The sequence below is a fragment of the Corvus cornix genome, chromosome 20 (assembly GCF_000738735.6).
Source record: "Corvus cornix cornix isolate S_Up_H32 chromosome 20, ASM73873v5, whole genome shotgun sequence".
NCBI classification, from domain to species: Eukaryota; Metazoa; Chordata; class Aves; order Passeriformes; family Corvidae; genus Corvus; species Corvus cornix.
The window spans coordinates 6,886,834-6,907,443 of NC_046349.1; the positions used below are offsets into that span (position 1 = coordinate 6,886,834).

General features: G+C 45.6%; 1 protein-coding gene across 1 annotated transcript in view; it reads left to right on the top strand.

Annotated features, from left to right (window-relative positions):
- Positions 1-624: 624 nt before the first annotated feature.
- Positions 625-20,610, top strand: part of CTNNBL1 (catenin beta like 1) — a 47,436-nt gene continuing 27,450 nt past the window's right edge. The window contains exons 1-7 of the mRNA XM_039563523.1: positions 625-731; positions 8,143-8,331; positions 10,513-10,619; positions 11,479-11,618; positions 15,271-15,368; positions 17,582-17,675; positions 18,408-18,499. Of these exons, the coding sequence (XP_039419457.1) occupies positions 702-731; positions 8,143-8,331; positions 10,513-10,619; positions 11,479-11,618; positions 15,271-15,368; positions 17,582-17,675; positions 18,408-18,499 (750 nt within the window). The 5' untranslated portion in view covers positions 625-701. The remainder of the gene's footprint in view (positions 732-8,142; positions 8,332-10,512; positions 10,620-11,478; positions 11,619-15,270; positions 15,369-17,581; positions 17,676-18,407; positions 18,500-20,610) is intronic.

Consider the following 20,610-nt stretch of genomic DNA (forward strand, 5'->3'; position numbering starts at 1 on the left):
CTGCCGCACTCAGAGCCCAGTTATTGGCCTGTTTTCAAGGTGACAGCGGTTAATGACGCCGGGTATAAATAGAATTGTGTTGTCAATAAACGCTGCCAACAGCCTCCTGCATTCCCGAGCGCGGCTCAGCCCGGGACGCTTTTCAGAAGGTTGTGGGAAAAGTGTCACGAGAGAAGCTGATCCTCAGCGTCCCGGGGGGCAGCGCCCGGGGGGGCTCTGCTGGGTGCCAGCAGCCCCCGGCTCGGTGCCAGCAGCCCCCGGCTCGCGGGGCACAGCGGGACCGGACCCCCGGTCCCCACTTCGCCCGTGGCCCCGGGTGCTCGGGGTAGGGACGGTCCCCCTGTCACCGGGGGTACGTCGTGGGGGTCTCGTCCTCTCCCTACCCCGTACCGAGTGGCCCCGGGGGCCAGGCGGAAGGTCCCCGAGCTCTACCCTGGGACCCCCGAGGGCCGGGGGCGGCCGCAGCGCCGCTCGCACCGTGGGGCGGGGGTCGCTCCCCTCTACCCGCCCCCGTTCGCGACAGCTCCGCGCTGCTTTCCGGCAGTGTGGCGCCTCCCACCGCTCACTTTCCGGCACGGCCCCCTCCTCGCCTCGCTTTCCGGCAGTGTGGCCTCCCGGGCTGCGCTCCCTGCCTTACGGCGGGTGTCGCGCGGCCCCGGTGGTTTGCGACAGGTTCGCGGTGGCGGGGCCCGGTGGGTGCGATGGACGTGGGGGAGCTGCTCAGCTACCAGGTGAGCTCGGGAGGCTGGGCCTTGCTGGGGGTGTCGCGGTCCCCTGCGCTCCGGCTGTCAGCGCGGAGGTGCCCTCGTTCGTGGCCCCGTTGCGGCGGCAGCGATGCTGCTCCGGCTCCGGTGCGGCCGCGGGCCTGGGGCGACCGCCGTGCGGAGCCTGCCCGGCCGCACTCGGTGCGCTCGCACGGGGCCTGGTTAAAGTGGCCCTCAGTTTTGGGGGTCTCTCCCCCTCTTCGGAGCAGCTGTGCCCGGTGGGACCCGGTTACCGGGGACTCCGCGGGACCGTGGCTTTGCCGGTGTTGTTTCGGCCACAGATGGGCAGATGGGTGCCTGCCTGTGCCTGGAGCGAAGCCTGAGCTCGTTCCATGGCTGTTACACCATGTGTTTTTCTCCCTGTTTTATGACAAAACCTATTTAATTTCATTTTTTATCAAAATATTTTTTAAAAGTTTTCCTTGTAAAAGGAAAACTTTTTCGTTTACTCGGAGCGTTTTCTTCCTCTTGCCCTATGGTCACTGATTGCTCGTTGTGTGCAGGTACCAGGTGTGTTGATTTATTGTCCCAGGAGCAGATTCAGGGTGTTCCCTGTGGATCAGGGAATGAAGGTACGGATTGCCATAACGTTTTGATGCCTTGGCTGGAATAGTGTTGGGCTTTGCTTCAGTTCTCAGCCCAGGTGCAGCCGTGGGGTTTGCCTGGGTGAGGAAAACACCCCGAGACATCATCAGCCGTGTGTGGCCAGGTCTGCTCCTGAGCTGAGAGCACGGGATTCCTTATGGAACTCGGTGCCATCCTGGTGTCCCTCATTCTGTGAGGCACAAAGGTGAAGGGAGTGTCTTGCTGTTCACTCCATGTTTGTTCTTTGGAAATGTGTTGTTTGGAGACGCTCAGGGAGAAAGGGAAAGTCGCTGTTGGGTTTGAGAAGTTTCTCAGCAATTTTCCCAATGGTATTGAAGTGTCTGAGGCATGGCTGTGAGAGGAGTCTGTCTTTGAGAGCTCCACTGAAGTCCTCCTTGATAACCTCCAGGATGTTTCTTTCTGTGGATTGCTCTGTCTCAAGCATCCTGCTGCATCCAACAGCAGAGCCCTGCTGCTCTGAGATCTGTTCCACTTCTGTATTTCTCTGCCTTTTTAAAATGCAATTTCTCAACATCAAATTAGAATTTTCATTTCTTACATTCCGTTGATTCTTTGGCCTTCTCCCCCCCAGCTGGGGATTAGCAGTGTCATCCCTTACATGTCTGGGATGCAGGTTAAGGCACAGAGAGGTAAACCTGATTGATCTTTGTCATTTTTTAACCAAGTTTGGGGGTTTGTTAGTTGGTTTTTCTCTTGCTCTGAGAATGTGAACTCACAGGATTCCTTCCACTCTGGAGTCCATCCACTTTGCTTTGCTCACGTGGATTTTGTACAGCTTTCCCTTGGATGAGCTTTCCACATGGCGAGGGAGTGATTGCTTGTGACAGCAGGGGCTGTATTCTGGTGAGATAAAGAAATGCTGGTTAGCTGCAGGGTATCTAAATTTTAATTTCACTTCTTGTTGCTGGAATTGTTCTTATTTGTGGGGAAAAACATTCTGCAGCTTTCAACCAACTGCTGAAATAGTTTCTGAAGGATTTCTCTTAGCTCTGTGCTCTCCTGGGCTTTCACCTGAATGCAGGGGGTTCTTGTGTCACTAGCTGAGGTGATGCTTCAGAATGAGCATTGGAATTCAGTGGTGCTGAATTCAGACCTCCAGAATTGGGTACAGTGGTGAGTACAGGTGAAAGAAGTGGAGGAGCAGAAGGCAGGCAAATAGCTCTGATTCTGAGAAAATGAGATTCCCATCTGTGAGGGCATTTCTGGCTCAGAGGTGGGGGAAAATAGTTGGAAACAGCAGATTTTGCTGCCTCCCATCCTTCGGGTCAGGCTCTGCCTTCAGGTGGGGTGGCTTGGCAGCTCGCCCAGCAGCTCCTGGCCCACTCCAGCCCTGCATCTGGGAGCCTCCCTCCTCTGGGCTGAGGTGTGGGCTGGCTCAAGGTCTCCTTGGTTGTCCTCGCTGCAGGGGTGGCACCGGCTGTCGGGGAGGTGGTGTGGTGCCTCAGCTCTCTGATTTTAATCTCTTGCTGCAAATGAGTTGGTCTTCTCAGCCTCCCTCAGCACAACCTAAAATAATTGCTTTTCTCTTACACTGTTTTGAATTTTCTCCTCTAAATGTGTAATCTGTGCCCTTGCTTCGACAAGAAGATGTTCTCCCTCAGAGCCAAACTTGGCGTGGAAGACTGCAGGCACCATGCCACCAATTCAGCATCAAGTGTCTGCCAGAATGGGAAAAGAAAGCTCTTGCAACAAAAAATACAATTAAACAGCACCTGGCCGTTTATACAAAGCTCAGGAATCCATAAACTTTACGTGTTACTGCAAAACAGTTGCAGATGGTCTAAAGTGATGATTAAATATTGCTGCTGTTTGCCCAGATCCTCCATGTTTCGCCTCTGATTACAGAGGGTAATTAGGAGGACAAAGCCAACTCCGGGGCTATTCAGACTCTTCTTTCAGTTGTCTTGGGAGGGAATAAGGGAGATTATTTGAATTCTCATTAAAGGCAGATTTCATCACCGTGAGTGATCATTACAAACTGCTAATTTTTTAATGGAATGTTAGTAAAATCAAATAGCAGAAGAAGCCGTAACTAATGGGGGGAGATCTGAGTTCTTTGTGCTGGGCGATCTCCCCGTTGTCTGTCGGGGTTGAGTGCGGTGCGTACAGGGATGGATCTCCAGGTATCCATGGAGGCACATCATCATTTCTACTGCTGGTATGGATAATTTGCTGTCAATTTGCAACGTAATGGATGCATCTGATGGTAGGGGCAGCTCAGCTGAGCTGGTTGTTGACTGCTTACATCATTATTACCCCAGAAGCTCCTCCTGCCGGCAGGTGAACAAGGAGCTGACATCGGCTCAGCTGTCTGCCTCATCCCTTGGGATACTCTGCTCCTGGGAGTATGGCCTCATGCTGCCAGAGCTGTCTTGGTGCTCTCACAGGGTGGGACTGAATCTCTAGTTTACTTCCAATGTGTTGTATTTGGCCACCAAACCATAGTGTATCAAGAAAGATCCCTGTCCTGCACCTCCCTGATGAGCTCCTAGGGTGGTTCAGAGCCTCACAAGGGAGGCTGGAAGGCACAGGGGTTCATTCCCTCTGAAATTAATAATCTGTATCCACGTGGGTACAGTGTGCACCTGTCATTGCATTTGCCTCAGTTTGTGTGATTTTGGAGCTCTTGAGTGTCTGAGATTTCTGATTTTCCTGGGGTACCAGTTCTTCCAGTTTTTAGCACTCGGATCCTGCACCATTTAGAAGTGCTGTGTGTCGCGCCTCAGGAAGAAAAAGCATGGAAGAGTGAGATTGATGGTAGCCTGGTTTATCACAAACACTGGAAACAAAATTAGGAGGTTATTGAAGATTCCTCTGGAGATTTTGGCTTGTTTTTAGGATCCCAAACTGACAGCTGCTGCGCTGCTTTCTGAGTGGCTCTTTGGAGCGGGCTGGGATGTGGGCACAGAAGAAGCTGTATCATTTATGAAGATTTATTTCAGATTTCATTAACAAATAATTTGTGAGCTTCACAGTAACGAGGTTACTTACAAAACAGATACCTCAGTAATATGAAACTCCTGAGTATTTCCTGAGTAATATGAAACTACTGAGACCTCTCTAAACCTTCCTGATGTTTGGCAAAGGCTGAAGCAATCAGGATTCTGAAAAATGTGTATTCCAATTTTGTGGGGTGCTTAACCCTGATATTAATGTGCAATCACTGCTTGGAGGGAGCCCAGGGGTGCTGGCAGATTATTGTGCTTTGATTTAGGATGTTGTTTCCCTGTCCTGCGTGGCACACGCGGCGGGTGCTGCTCCTGCCGCCCACACCGAGGGCAGGCTCAGCCTTACCTGGCTGTGCACAGACCACGACCTGTGTCGGGTGTGTCTGGAGAAAGTCTGTACCCAAAGGCTTGGCCCCAAGCAGTGTCAGCTCAGGGAATGTCAGCTAACAGACACAACCAGTACAGGAGGACTACGAGAGAAAGGGAAAGATAATTCTCCCTTTCCCAATTACCAGCTTCTGTTTACTTTATCATATTTTATAAACAGTAGCTTTTTTTAAACCCTTTTGTATTCATTGGTTTTTGTGTGGTGCTATCAGTGTTAGATTTAAATGAAAATGCATACTGAATAAATTACTGTGAATGCTCTGCATTCAACAGGAACAGAATTAAGCTTAGCTAACAAAACAACTGAAAAATGCTTTTCTTGTACATTTTCTAATGAATCCCAACTTCTTGCCAGATTCACCTTAGCACAACTAAGTAAAAAAACCCATATTTTGTTTATCAAATGATTAACTTTCTCTTTCCTACCAGAAAGGCAGAACTTGTGCAGATGTGTGTGAAGCTGTGGAATTGGTTAAATAAATGTGTTTGGACACAATCTATGTGTTTGCTGAGCGAAATACACCAGGCTCAGTGCAGCAACCTATGGGCTTAATTCTTGCTGGTTGGTAACAGTCCTTTGGAAAACACAAATGCAAGCCCAAGATGAAAATCAATGAACAGAAACTAATGCCTGCCTTAAATCAGTTGTTCATGACTGTGCATCTCTTGTGGAATGAGCAGGACCCAGGTGTTCCACTTGGGCCTTGGTTTCGTAGCTTTAATAGTGCTGGTTGGGAACGGCGACGTTCTTAGCGAGGTTTTGCATAACATCAATAAGGAGAGGCAAAGCCTTAATGCCTGCTTAATAGCATTTGCCTGGAATTCAATTACTGCCTATTGCCAGGCTGCTGGCAGCGTTAATGATCACACACGGGGCACTTCCATGATTTATCATAATGATTCTGCTATGTGTTAGAGACGCCTCCCCCAGCAATGCATAAATACAAAAAAGGGTAAAATAATTGAGATGGAAGCAAGGGTGTAAGTTCTGGTCTTGAGAATTGTGTACTCAGAGGAAATGGGGTGGGTTTCATGATGCAGTTTTAATTTAGGTTTTGTTCTGGGATGCAGTCCCTTCCCATGACACATTACTTTGCATCTGACAGACCTCCCCCCAGCTCCTTCAGCCTTTCATTACACTACAGACTCACCGGGAACTTTGGCCCTTTTTAATGTTCAGAAATAAGAGTGAGGAATGAGATTCCAATTCCAAATTAGGAACATCAGTGGCAAATCTTGTTGAGATTTTGATGTAAATTTCAGGATTTATGTCACTAATTGCGGTATCTGTTTGTGACATTATTCTGTCAAAGGTGGTTTAGAATGAGTTGGGTATTAGCAAGGAGTGAATGGAAGGACATAGGAAGGGCAGGGACCCTTGTGCCATAAGGAGTATGGATTTACTGGAGATTTTTCTTTCAATGATGTCATTTAAAAGAGCAGCGTTTCCTTGTTCTTTCCTTTAGTGGGTTGCTGGTTGCTCAGGGTTGTTTGAATTATTGGTTTTTGTCGATGACACGTTTGTTTCCAAATGGATCTATGTGAAATTATATTTTAATGTACCTAGAAGATAAGTAATAGGAATCTGCTTAAAAAAAACCTCAATCCACAAAACCCTCCAAGCAAATAAATTTTTCATTTCACAGAATGCCTGGGTATGCTTCCATGTCATGGCTATTGAATTATGAGCCGAGTAACTGCTTTAAAAGTGCACGGAGGCACTTTAGGAGAGTTTTAAGTCAGGAATGTACCATCCGTAATGGAAATGGCACAGAAGATATAGGGAGAAAGGAGACAGATAACAGAGCTTGAACAGGTCTGCCTGGGAGCGAGCAGCTACAGCTTTGATTTGTGCTAATGTGTTGTCTGGGAAACTTGATTCTGCATCTTCCCTAAAGTGGTGACAAGGTGGTAACCCTGAAAACAAGGTGATCTCAGCCAGGCTGCTGTCTGGCCTGCTTCTTAACTATAATTAACTCCTCATGTGCTTTTTAGGGCTGGGTGGGGGAGGCTTTGTATTTTTTTACATCTCCCGAAAGCAGCGTGTTCTGCAGAGCAGATCATTTACCAGCTTGTCATTGGTACTGGGCTGTGCTGTGGTGCAGCGGAGCTGGAACCACAGAGGGATTCCCTTATGAGCCTGGAAGGTTTACTGCCCTCTACAGCCTAAAAGTTCCTAACCTGCCAGGGAGCTGGAAATCCCTGTTTTGATGCTCACAGTCGTGCCAGACCTGGCAGGAGAATGACACTGTCACTTATTTCCTCTGCACCTTTATTTGGATCAAACGCGAGAAGGATCCCAGTGTCAGTTAAAAGCAGGGCCTGTGTTCATGGAAGCCTGGTGTGAGTTTTGCCATTTTAGACAAAGGGTCCCACAGAACAGAAGAGGGGGGGGCTGCCTGCCAGGTGGTGTTTTATAAATTAAGATGGATGCATGTTAGACCTAATGAGGTTACAAAATCACCTACCAGGTGACTTGAGCAGTGATGTAAAGTAAAAGTATTTTTATTTTTAAATAGTAAAGAATTAAGCTTTGTTTTGCTGTAGTTATAGGGCATGGAGTACTCCTGTTCCAGCTGGGTTGTCCTTCAAAAATATGAGAGAACAAATTTAATGTCCTTGTAGTTTTTGAGGGGAAAGTTTTTCCTTCTGTTGCAAAGGCTTTTATCCCTTTCTGCCTGAATGAAAACATGGGATTAGGATTAATGGACTTTTTCTTGTCCTTGGCAAATTACCTTTAATTTTGACAATCAGCTAGAAATAGTGGAATAAAATAATAGGTTGTTCCAAGCAAACCATGATGGTTTGGGTGCTGTATAGTCCAGTGCCAAGCCCCTTCAGAGCTGCAGAGTCCTCTTTGTCCTGCCTAGGACTGAATACTGAATGCAACTGAGTTGGGTGATTCTGCTTTTACACATCAGCAAACTTCAGACAGAAGGATGGGGGTGAAATGGGATGCATGCCGGAATTCAATGTAATCTTGTATATGTTGTGGGTAAAAAATTATCTTTCCCTGCTCTCTGCTGAGCATATCAGTCTGCTGGCTGTGAAATGGGGGGTTGTCTCAGCTGAGTCAGCAGATGGGGGTTCCTTGATGGGCAGCCGTGCCCCACTGAGCAGGGCTGTTCGGCCACTCCTTGTCTGTGCACTCCTCGTCCTTGCTGTCTATGAAGATATTTTCCCATGAATTGTGTTCATAGATCAAAGAAGGTAGGATGTTGACACAGCTCTTGGCAGAGGCATTTATCTACTCATGTGATGTTCCACTTCACTAAATTAATTTCCTTTCCAGTTTTTAGAGTTGTTAAGCGTCACGAAAGCTAATTTTTTAAACAACTTGTAAGAATTTCCACAGTATGGCTTTTAATATTGGTATTCTGGTTTGCAAGGGTCACTAAACACTTGTATTCATTCACCTTTTATTTCTCTGACTTCAGCCTAACAGAGGGACAAAAAGACCCCGTGATGAAGAGGAAGAGGAAATCAAAGCACGTCGGAAACAAGCCAGTGCCCGAGAACATGGTCGTCCTAGGGAAGAGGAGTCTGCTGCCCTGGAAGAAACTGATGATGAGAAGAAGAAACTCCTTCAAATAATTGAGAGGGATGGAGAAGAGGAAGATGAGGAAGTAAGTCCTCTGGGAAAGGAGAGGCAGTGGAAATAACCAAACACCAAACCCTTTCTCTGTGATTGCCATTTCTTACTATGTAGGTGGTGAGACTTAACGTGATTTTCCTGTGCTCGTACAGCTTCAGTTTGTGGGTTTGCTTTCCTGCCCTGTGGGGTGTTCATTAATTTCAAATTTCTCAAATATATCAGCTGAAGATTTAAAGCGGGGGAAAAGGGAGAAGGCTTTCAAGTCTAATCTGTTTGGTCTGAGAATACCCAAATCATCTTCTAAAGTATATTTTTAGGAAACAGTTTCTGTGTTCTAACCAATTTCCTAACTATTGTTCTCATCAGTGCCCCCAACCATGCAGCTTCTCCCCCTCTTTGTAGCTGTGCAGCAGCAGCAGCAAATAAACAAACATTCTTCTGTACAAGAAAGGTCTTGGGTCAGAGGAGGGGGGTAGCAGCTGTCAAGGGTAAATGATTTCAAGCCTTGGAGACAGAAATCCAATGCTGTGTTGGCCTTTCTGCCAAGGGCCAGGGAAAAAATCACTTTATAAATGTGACACATGGATTGGTATAAATCTAGAAGATATTTGCTTCCTGCTGCCCGTGTCCTCTTCGATAAAAAAACAAGTGATATTCACCACTGCAGAATCATGTAGCTTTGTAAAATATCATTGTCCTTTGTATACAGCACTGCCAGCATCTGTCTCTAAGAATCTCCCTCTTTTTTTTTGATGTTGAGCTATTGCCATGACAGTTGTTGCTGATGGCAAGGAAGGATAATGCAGGATTTCTGTAGCATTTGAGCTCCAGGGAGGATGAATCGACAGAACCAAGAGTCCTTCTGACTGGGTAGAGTCTTGTGGATTCCTGCAGTGTGCCAGTCCCTCGTCTTTGTCAAGTGGAGTCCTCCCAGCCAGACATTTTAAAGGCTGAAAGTCCAGGCTTTCTTTAGAACTCAAATCTCTTGTTTATTACTTTGGACAGCAGTTAATATAAGTGCCATTAAAATGTGCTTTGTCCCAGTAAATTTCATGGCAAGAAGCTAATCTGTAGGACACTGCAATACTGAATGCAAATTCAATACAAGATATAAAGCTGATCCTAATGGAGATATTGTAGTGATATGTGTTAGAGGAAGCAAAGAATCAAAGGGAATAGAGGGAAGCAGTGTCAGCATGTGTGGGTTGAAATCCTATTGCAAGAAGAATGTGCTTTGGGCACTGTAGTATTGATTAGCTGAATGGGGTGGTGACATGAGTGGGATGGCAATGAGACAGGTTGGGCAAAGGAATGAAGGAAATCCAATAATAACTAAAGGCTCCAGCTGGTGTTGTTATTGTAATGGAGTTTGCTGAAGAAATGGAGGTTTTCTCTCTCATACCAGATTGCTGCTTAGAGTCACTGACCAAACAATCTTCAACACCAGTTGCAACTCTTGATTTAATCCTGAGCAGGGGATGGACACAAAACTCGGCTTAAGATGTGAGGTTGTCTGGTTTGGTTTTTGTTTTGAGAGCTTGTCTTAAACAGTGGTTGTAACACAGTCAAGCAGAGGAGAAGGAAGAGGCTACAAAGGGAAATCTATATCATCAATTTTTTAATAAAAGAAGTGCATTAAAATCATAAACTAAGGAAAATGTTTGTAGGTGTCAGGGAGGCAGCTGAGGTTACATTGCTGCTGTACAGTAGATATACAACTCCAGCTGAGAAACACCTTAGGAACATTTACAAAATAAGGAGAAAATACTAGAATAGAATATTGATTTGGTTTTTTTTTTTTTTTAGGAAAACGCTTTAAGATAGCAGTGAAAGCTTATCCAAGTGAGGAAAATGCGGAAGACCATAAATTCAGGGCAGTTAAATGTAGACTTACAAAAAGCAATAGCACAAGGGACTTCTGCAGAGAAGCTCTCTGTGGGCACAGGCTGTGAGTGCAGGTTTGCTCTGTCGGAAACAAAAAAGCCTCGATATGTACTGGTGGTGCCAGGTAATAAGAGGTGTAAAAGAATAGCTCAAGGTCCAAGCTGGAGTGGGTAGTGATGGTGTGTAAGGTGTTTGGCAGCTCTCTGCAGTGATATTCCAGAGCTGGCTGGAATTCCAAGGGCCCTGGGCCTGGCTACAGTCCCACCACATTGCTGGTATTTCTCCAGCCATCCAAAGCTCACCTCTCTGCCTTTTCTGATTTGGTCAGGAGGAACCTTTGGATGAAAGTTCAGTGAAGAAGATGATTCTAACCTTTGAGAAGAGATCCTACAAAAACCAGGAGTTGCGGATCAAGTTTCCTGACAATCCAGAGAAGTAAGACCATGCTTAACTTTTTTTCCTTTGATTTTAGATGTAAGCCCTAAATGAATTACTGGAATGTAGAGATGTTTTCAGTTACATAAGGCTTATGTAACAGGAGTTATTGCCTTGTAGTTCTTCTAAATTCTATTTGAAACTGACTTTGTTAATTAAAAATGGCTTCATTGAGTCTGTGGTGGGGCCAATATATGGCTGGCAGCACAAAAACCATGATTAGCAATAATTAAAGGTTTCATCCCATCATTTGATGTGAAGGTGTTGTGCTTGCCAGAGGTCTGTGTGGGGAGAAAATAATTTCATGTCACCCAGTGCTGTGATGAGCAGAATGGCTAGATGGGCTCGGAGAGCCACATGGGGTGTTTGTGTTCTAGAAGCCTCTTCCTCCCTTCAAGGTGTTCTGTTACTCACATGAAAGGATTTCTTCCTACACTTCAATGCCATTATTTTTTGTCCAGTTTGCTGTCCTTTCCATTACCCAGATTATTTTTATGGACTTCAGACTCATGCAACCCACATACCAATATGTGCTACCTAGGAAAGGTGCAGCGCTCTGCAGAATTTGTTTTATAAGCAGGTTTTTTCATGTGTAGCTACAGCATCTTGATTTTAATATTTTCTTGAATTTTTTTTCTGAATTACAGAATTGGAACAAATCTGCTTATTTACTCTATGTCAGTTATCTAGTAGAAATGCTTATCCTGCTACAGGATTAAACCTCAAGGGGCAGGTGTCGGACAGGGAGGATAGAAATGCCAGTGCCATGTGCACCTGGGGTGACAAGTCCTACCTGGTGTCGCCTGGAAGGTAGTGGTCCCTTCTTGCCTTTTTATTACCCTTTTTTGTCTTGCCTCAGGTTCATGGAGTCGGAACTGGATTTAAATGACATCATTCAGGAAATGCACGTGATCGCGACCATGCCCGGCCTGTATCACCTGCTGGTGGAGCTGAACGCTGTGCAGTCTCTGCTTGGGCTGCTGGGACACGACAACACAGATATCCTTCAGTTGTTAAAGCCCCTCTCATGGGAGAGGCTTTCTACAGACTTTTCTGTAATCTCTCTTATCCTCTTTCCCAGGCTCCTGTAGATGTTTTTCCTCTTCTTTCCACCACACTGAATTTATGTGTTGTTTTTTTGATTTTTTTCCCAGTGAAAGCCTTCTTTGTTCAAGTAATATTGATTCTGATTTTTTTCCAATGCTGTTATTCTCCTCTTTTGTTTTATGACCCTTTCATGTAGTTTTTGAGTGTCAGTGTTAGAGTGTCAACAGATGAGCAGCAGAGGAGAAGTGAAGGCCTGGGCTTAGCAGCAATAATCTCAGACTCTGCAAACTTCATCTGGAATAGCCCCAGTGAAAATGAAACTATTTTACCCCTTCTTGCTGAGAGCTGAGCTGTCAGGCTGTCAGCTGTTTGGACTAGCTCACCGCATGCCTGCCTTAGTTTGTAAACATGCCGTCTTCATGTGCCCATACCTTTAGTTTGGTGTGCGCGGAGCTCAAGGCTATGGGTGACCCCTCTGGTTAAGTACATATCCAGAGACAAATCCCTTTCCATGCTCAGTGAGGTCTAGTGTCACTGAACCTAATCCCTTTGTGCACCTGGCCCATGTGCCTCTGAAGCTCTGAGGGCATCTGAGAAAGAGTTTCCCATTTTGGTAGTGTTGATCAAAAACAGCGTCTTTTTTTGAGTATCCTGGTGCCTTGATGCTTAGCTGTCAGCTGGGAGCTGGCACTATGCCTGGCTCACCACTGTGCAGTCTGTAAAAGCAGAGCTTAGCCCGCTTTGCTTGTAAAATATTCTATAGCAGATTAAGCTGAAAAATTGTTCCATGACTTGGGAGATTGTGTGTCTGTGTCCTGAAAACATCAGTGAGTGGAGGGAGCAGTGAAGCCCCCTGGAAAGGGCACTGGGTGCTGACCTGTGACTCAAGCAGTCCTTTTTCCATTTTTATTGATCCATGGCCTTAGGAAGGTAATTTATTCTTTGCTTCTTTATGTGTAAAGAAGGAGATAACACCAGCTTTCCTGAGGTGTTTTGGAATATACTATGTGAAAACGCCTGTTAGTGCTGAATCTGAATGTTGTGGTCTGATGCACAGATCTTGGTTTTCTTTTTTAGCACTTTTCTTTACAGCACCATCTATTGAGAATTCATAATTCATTCTTTCTAAGTGGGTGCAGTGATCAGAAGCTAAAACCAAAACATAAATATTTTATTGCATGCCAGTTTATATTAGAGAGCACTGCTTATGTGTTTGGGTATTTTGACTTGCATCAGGTAGAACCTTGATGTGGTGAATGCTGGTCCCTGCAAAACAGTAAACCCCACAGCTTCCCTTATCCAAGATCTGCAAGGAAATGGCTCTCAAATAACTGTTAACAATTTATGTTGTACAGGGGGAGGCTCCTCCCGTGCAAAACCAATTTCGTGGTTACTGTAGTTTAATTATTTATTTTATACCAAACACCGCAGACTTTTTTGTACTATGCGCTTTTATACTGAATTTCTCATTCATAGGAAAAAAAGGAATTGTGGGAATATTGATTGGGATAGCAGAGCTGTTTTCCAGATGAAGTGCACAGGAGTACAGCTTGCTTTGTCCTGTCAGCCATGGAAAGCTTTGTGCTGGGGTCACTGCTCCTTGTCAAAGACTTGTCAGGGTTTCCACTGTGAACTCTTTTTATTTAGTTTGCAACTTGCCTGTCAGTGAGTTTACGGGTAGGAATTTGGCCTGAGAACTGCAATTTTGGGAAAACTGTATTTCTTATTATAAAACTGCTGAAGTGTTTTGAGCTCCGTTGGAAGCAGAGACTGCTGCTGCTCACGTACAGGGTAGAAGCACTATTAAAGTGAAGCATCTAGACATAAAACTGAATTGATACAGCTCAAGTTTTCTAATGATGTTTTGTTAAAACAAATGGGAAGATATTTTTAAAATGAGTTCTTCAAGGAGAGAACTAAACAAATGGCTCTTCAGATGTGATTTAAATGTGGTGTCTTGAGGGACTAATGCAAGGAGACAAAAGCAATGTCCAGGGGGAGCAAATAATCTGCTGAATGATTCATACAGTTTTACACAAAGCATGTGAATGAAAGATGATCACCGACAAGATTTTAGTAATGAAAGACATGAAAGCTTCAAGCGAGGCTTTGCTCTACTGTCTCCTAAATTTTATAGGACAGCTGATACTCTCACTGCGGGCCTCAACAGAAGCTTCCCAGACAGGAATGTCCTGCATGATGAACTCAGCAGAGTTCTTTGCTGTGCACTCTCAAAAGAACCTGGTTCAGTTGTCTTTGTAGCACCCAGGAGAAACAGAAATCTTCAAATGATTCCTCCTTGAGCTTTTTCTCCCATGAGTTGATGAAACCTCATTCATTCAATTTGTCCTCTACATCCATCATGTACTAACCCCCAGACCATCTCAGTGGTCTTCTGCTCTCCCAAGCCCAGTATTTTGGGGTCTCTCTTTCATTGTGAGAGCCCACAGCTGAACAAAATATTCTGCAAGTTGCCCCATGAGTGCCAGAGAGAAGGTAAGAATTCCTTCTGTTGACTTGCTAGTTTTGCTCTTGCTGGTGCAGTGCAGTCTGTGATTAGCCTTTGTCACTGCAGTGACACTCTGCTGAGGTGACACTTAGCTGAGGTGACACGCTGGTGACTTGCCTGCAGCTTGTCAGCAGAGGGTCCAGGCTCTCTCTTGCAGAACTCACCTCTCCAGCCAGCCCCAGCTCATGGCTGAACCTTGCTAAGAAAAGACAGATGAAAATACTTTTCCTGTTGCTGCTTGTGTGTCTGAGCAAATGCACAAATAGGAGACCTGGGAGCCAGTTTGTCAGCCCGGGCACTTGAGAGAGATCCATCAAAGAGTGGTTATTTAGGACATGCAGAAAACCACGTCTCCTGCTCTGCCCCTGGGACGCAGGCGGGATTGATCAGTGTGTCTGAGAGAATAGGGAAGTAGGTCTAATGAGCTGGAATACGTCTTGTCGTACAAGGGAGCTGTGCAGCAGGCAGGGGAGCTGTGTGTTATGCAGCCCAGAGTTAATGAGTGAAAATTGGGCTGGCAGAAGCTCTGCGGTTCCTGTGAGGGCTGCAGTTTGCGGAGCATGCTGCCCTAATTGGGCCGGGCAGAGGGGGGTGATGCTCCTGCTGCTGGCAGTGCCCTCGTTAGGGGTGTGTGTGTGCAGGTTAGTGGGGCTATCACTGAGAGCAGAATACCCAAATCACATTATTATAACTCATTTCTTTTTGCTTGTGTTCAGTCTTGACAATGCAGGACGTTGCCTTGTTAGACCAGCTCCAGCATGTTTGATTTGAAAAAAACAAGTAGCTACCATGAAGAAAAAGTAAAATTGCCTGATCCAGTAAGCACAGAATCACTTTTTTTTTAATCATTCCTAATTGTTCGGATTCCCTAATTTTAGTGCTTGTGGGGAAGCTCTGCTGCAGTAGTCTGTGTACTCTTGCGTCTGGTATCCCATGCCCTGCTGCTGTGGTTGTAATGCGTTGTATCACCTCACTGGTAGTGTATCGCCAGTTGCTTTGGGGTCGTGTCATGAACACACTGGCTGGCCTAAGAGCCATCTGCTATTGGTACTAAATGTGTCTGCCTCCCTGTTGGTTGTCCTTAATACCCAGCACATGTTTCCATAGCTGTGGTTGACTTGCTGCAAGAGCTGACTGATATTGATACTCTCCATGAGAGTGAAGAAGGAGCCGAAGTCCTCATAGACGCTCTCGTAAGTAGGAAACCCCAGATTATTTCAGTGCCTCAAAATCTGCCTCAGCCCAGCAATGAGCACTGACCCATCCTGCTTTCTGCAGCTCTGGGTGTCTGTGTTGCCAACATCATGATGGAGATAGCCAGGAGAAGCCTATTCTGAACCTGAGACCACAATGGGTGTTTTGAGTGAAGTGCTGGAGTTTGGGGAGTGGGTGGTTGCACCACTTCTTTTTTGGAAGGAACACTGTCATATTGCAAAGTCTGTGTGGGCTGGGAGATTTTTTTGTGCAGGGAGGGAGAATGAAGTAATAATATTTGTGACTTGGACAGTGTCCCATTGAAAACAGGAGCTTTGTTTTGGCATTTCCCTTCTCTCTTGCAGAAAAGGGTGACCTGCGTTCACCCATGGAAAACTGAAGTTTGTGGCAGGGACTGTTACCCAAAGGACAGTGATGCTGCTGTGATCTTTCAGTCTCACCTCTTGCACAGGAGACTGGTTGTCTTCTACCCAGTAACTCTTGTTTCAAGCCCAAAAATCTGGCCTGGAACTGGGGCATCTGTTGGTGACAGTGTGATATTTTTCTTAACAAGAAGTAAAAACTTGAAAGTTTCCCTGTAGCAGAGCAAATGAACTTTAAGGGTGGAGGAGGCTCCAGAAGTAAGAATCCCTTTTGGCACAGAGAGTGAACCAACCCAGAAGATTACCTAGGTGGGTAGGAGATGCATTGGTTGGTATTAAGTGTTCCCTGCACAGTTAACTCTCTGAGTGCCTCCAGACCTCTTGGAAAAGGATGGATTTCCCTTTTTCCTGGTGTTTCTGCTGGATGCCTCCTGCTCCCAGGCTGCAGAACGGGGATACCAAACCCTCCAGAGAGGTGATGCCCAGCCAAACATGAGTTTTACAGGTTTGTCCTACCTTGGAGCTGGTGAATTGCTGCCTTTGAGGGTCGCTATGGCTGTGTCTAGTTCTGTAACTATTGTGTTGAATTTGGAAGACAGGGAATTACAGGTTTTCTTTTGTTTGCTTTGTTTGGCTGCCCTGTTGTCTCCTACAATCCAGTCACTATAATGTTACTTTCCAAAGGTTAATGATGGTGCCCAGAGCCCAGTTCTCCAGCTGGCCTCTGGGCTGTTGTTAATTACTCTGCCTTGGTGGGGAGATTTCTGGGTGAGTGAAATGGGAGAGAGGAGCTGCTAGAGAAGATGTTTTCTATAAAATATGTGGAGAGGTAGTAAATCAAGTGAAGTTCTTTCTCTGTTTTCATTGTCACCAGCCCACTGATAATAGCCATGTTTAGAGGTTTCATTGTCTTCCTTGAAAGAAACAAGTCAGGCCTATCTTGGGAGAAATGTTTACATATCTGCTTTTTAGATTACTTTTTTTTTAAAGAAAGTAGATAAAAGGTTCTAGGGTATCTGAAGATGCTTGCACTGTATTCCACAGCACCCTGTATTTGTGTTTTTTCCACATATTGACTGGGCCCAAAGCTGGTTAAGAGTGTTTGAATTGGTAATGTTATTTTGTTAAACTGGTCCAAGCTCATGTCCACAATGGAAAGTTTGTCAGAGTCAAGCTGGACTCTGTCCAATTCCAGTTTTAAAGGCATATTTCGGGTGTGAGCTCTGTGATTCAGGGACTCCCCCCTTGCCCTGTCTGGTTTTCCTTAACTCACTGGAATCAACTTGGTGCATTTGTCTTGACAGGATTTAAATAGAGGACTTCAGCTGGTGATCGTTCAGCTCTTGGGTTTGGATCTGTGGGTGTGAGCATTGTTCTGTCAGCTTTTTGTACCTGCTAAGTGGAAGGTCCAGCAGCAGTGTAGGCAGGCAGCAGTGACCAGCTGGGAGGGGAGCTGCTCACAGAGCTGACAGTTCTACTACCATCTGCAGTGGTTTGTGAGCCTCGTGCTTCAGAATTCTGAGGGCTGGTTCAGGAAATAAGACTGTGAACAAGGTGCATGTTTACCTCCTGATGCTTTTCTGTTTAATTTGAAACACAAAAGTTGTTTCATTAATTAGGAAAAACACAGCGACAGATTTATGTGATGATTCCTTCGAGATTTTACAGCAGGGTTGTTCATGTCTTCAGATCATGTCTGGCAGGGTATTTCAGTAGGGCTCACTGATTTTTTTATTATTTATTAACCCTTCCACCCATTCTTTCTCCTTCGTATTTTTTTCAGTCTTATTTCTTATCTTTTTATCTTTCCCATGACCCCGGGGATTTAGGTGGAGGGCCAGGTTGTGGCCTTGTTGGTCCAGAATTTAGAGCGCCTGGATGAAAGTGTGAAAGAGGAGGCTGATGGTGTCCACAACACCCTGGGTAAGTGGCTGCTGCACAGCCCCCCGCTTCTTTCTGTGGTTTGTACCAAAGGTGGTGAGTTATCCCTCCCCTTCCTTTTCCCCCTTCCTCTTTTCCCCTTGGAGTGCCAGCACTGCAGTACAGGATCTGGTGCAGCTTTTATTCAAGCACAGCTTGGAATCACTCGTCCCTGGAGCCAGAGTTTGTCATTTGTCCCATGGCTGCATGAAAGGTGCCTCTTCCCAACCCAGTTGTGTTGGAAGGTGCAGGTATGTGGACCACTGCACTGCACCAGAGGCAATCACAGAACTGTTTAGGCTGGTAAAGCTCTCTAAGATCACCGAGTCCAGCTGTTAACCCAGCACTGCCAAGGCCACCACTAAACCATGTCCCAAAGTGCCACATCTACACAGCTTTTAAAAACCTCCAGGAAAGTGCTCCACTGCCCATGTATTTACTGTGTGCATATCTGTGAGCTATACTTTGTTTCTGTCTTAACAATTTATTTAACTTTCAGGTGGTAAAACATTTGCAGTTCATGGAAGGACATAATTGCCTCTCTGCTCCCTGATCTTTGCACAGCACACAACCATTGCAGGGTGTTCCTGTTGCTGGCAGTCAGACCATCATCCACTCCTTGCAGTCCTTCAGGATTGTAATCTCCGAAGACTGTAAGAACGAGAGAGACTGGAAACATGACCTTAGGAACTTTTGGTGGGGAAAACCATCTGTTTTCTGTGTCTTTCTTCTCAGGAATTGTGGAGAACATGGCAGAGTTCCGGCCAGAGATGTGCACGGAGGCTGCGCAGCAAGGCCTCATGCAGTGGCTGCTCAAGAGGCTGAAGGTGAGCCGGTTTCCCACTTTGCTTCTACAGACCAGTTAGCACAGAAATTACCCTAAGAAAAGCCAATTTTGCTTGTGTGTGGTGTAAAAACCCAGTTAAGGGCAAAAAGTTATAGTTCAGGGTCTGTGTCTTCGGCAGTTTTAGTTTAAAGAGACACACTTCGGTCTTGTCTTTATAAATGTCTTGCAGTAGAAATTCTCTTTAATCTTTTCATATGATTCATGTGTGTTGGATTTCCATATGTTGTATTTCTATGTGTGAGATCTGTAGGACTATAAAAGCTGACCAGTGAGAGAGGGCAATAATATTAACCATTTAATGGCCTTTGCTTCCCATGTTTCTAACACTTTTTTGGGTTTTAAGTGATGTCTGTGTTTAAATGCTGCTGGGGGCAGCTTTTGCTTTGAACTCAACTAAATGCCTTTTAAATTAAAAGCTGCTTTTCATACACTGCATCCTGTGGCAGTGAGTTACACAGTTTAAGTCAGCCTTGTGTGAAAAGATGCCTAAACATTCACTGGAAAATGCTGTAGAAAAGGAATGGATAGTTCAGCTGTCTCACAGAAATAGTAAAGGAAATATAGCAAAGAAATTCTGGCTGTTCTCTAACCTGTCAGTAAGGCATTAGCACTTCCATGCTTAAATGTCTGCATGATTAGAAAGCCCCCGAGTTCCAGAAATTCTCCATCAGCTGTGAAAGTGCAGGTACCCCTCTGTGCACTTCACATCCTTGTTAGCAGAAGTAATATGTAATTTCTCACTCCAGGTAGTAACATAATTATGTCCTTTGCTTAAAAAGAAAAAGTGAAGTTAATTTTAGTCTTGGCAGGTAGGTACTGCTGCCTGCCTTGGAATTGCTGTGGCAGCTGAAAGACTGAGAAACTCGGGAAAGCAAAATAATTCCAACTAGGATTCCCCTGCTTGGTGCCACAGAACATGAATGCTCAATGGCATTCCAAGCTTGTGCAGGGTGTGTCTGTTGTGTTCCTGGCTGTGTTATCCCTGGGTTTGGGATGTGGGATCAGACAGGGCTTTCTCTTGCCTGCACAGGGTTGTGGGGAGCTAATGAACCCTCTTCAGGTACTTTGGCTCTTGGCAGTACTTGGTCTTGAATCTCTCACCCTGACAGTGGTGTTTGGGATTAACCCAGGATCTCAGCAGCTGGGTAGAGCTGCTGTGGAATGTCTGTGGGATAAGTTTTAAGATCAGGGTTCTGTCTGGGCAGCGATGAGGACATCTGGCACACAGCACAGTAGATGAATTTGTTTCCTGACGACATTTCAGGTCTTATAATTAATTGTATTGTGACTGTCAGAGCTGCCTCAGATGGAGAGCTCATAGCTCTATTCTGCAAACATAAGCAGGGTTTGACAATGTGTGCAGTCTTGGGGGATCAGAATGCTGTTTCCCAAGATTTGCAGGGCAGCAGTTGGTCACCCCATGGCAGAAGCTGGCAGGGCTGTACAGCACCAAGCACTTTCCCCTCTCCTCCACGGTCTACTTGGAGGTTTCCCCTGGCTGCTGTAAATACTGTCCTCTGCAGGGCGGTTGGGGATCGTTTGGACTGAAAAGCTTTATTTAAAGTCAATACTTGGTGGCATTTGGGGTCTTCCTGCTTTTCATGTTTCCGTGTGTTGCATGGTGCTTGCACACCATGCTCTGTTCCATGGCAGCAGGGTGGGATGATTGGCCCAGCAGCCCCGCACAGGCAGGACTGTCCACCATGCTGCAGGGAGTTGTGTGTTTGGGGAAAAAACTGGGTGACAAATGCTATGTTTTAAGCCTAGGACTTCTGCTTTTTCCCTTCTTGAGCAGTGGAGTATAAATAGCTGGTAACTGATGATTTTTAAATTTGTTTTATTTTATGAATCCCTCAGTAAACCAGGTTCCGTTATTATCTGACTGGTTAATGTTCAGTCTGTTTTTGTAGATGAAGCAGCTTTGGCAGCATGCAAAAACATTGGATCCAGTTCAGAATCCACTCTAGGGTTTTGGATTTTTTTTTTTGGGGGGGGGGGTTCAAATTCAGCATTTTGGTTTCATTGTGACTTCTTTAGCATATTTGAGGATGGAGGGAATATCTGAAAAGGAAGTTATGTGATTGTGCAGGC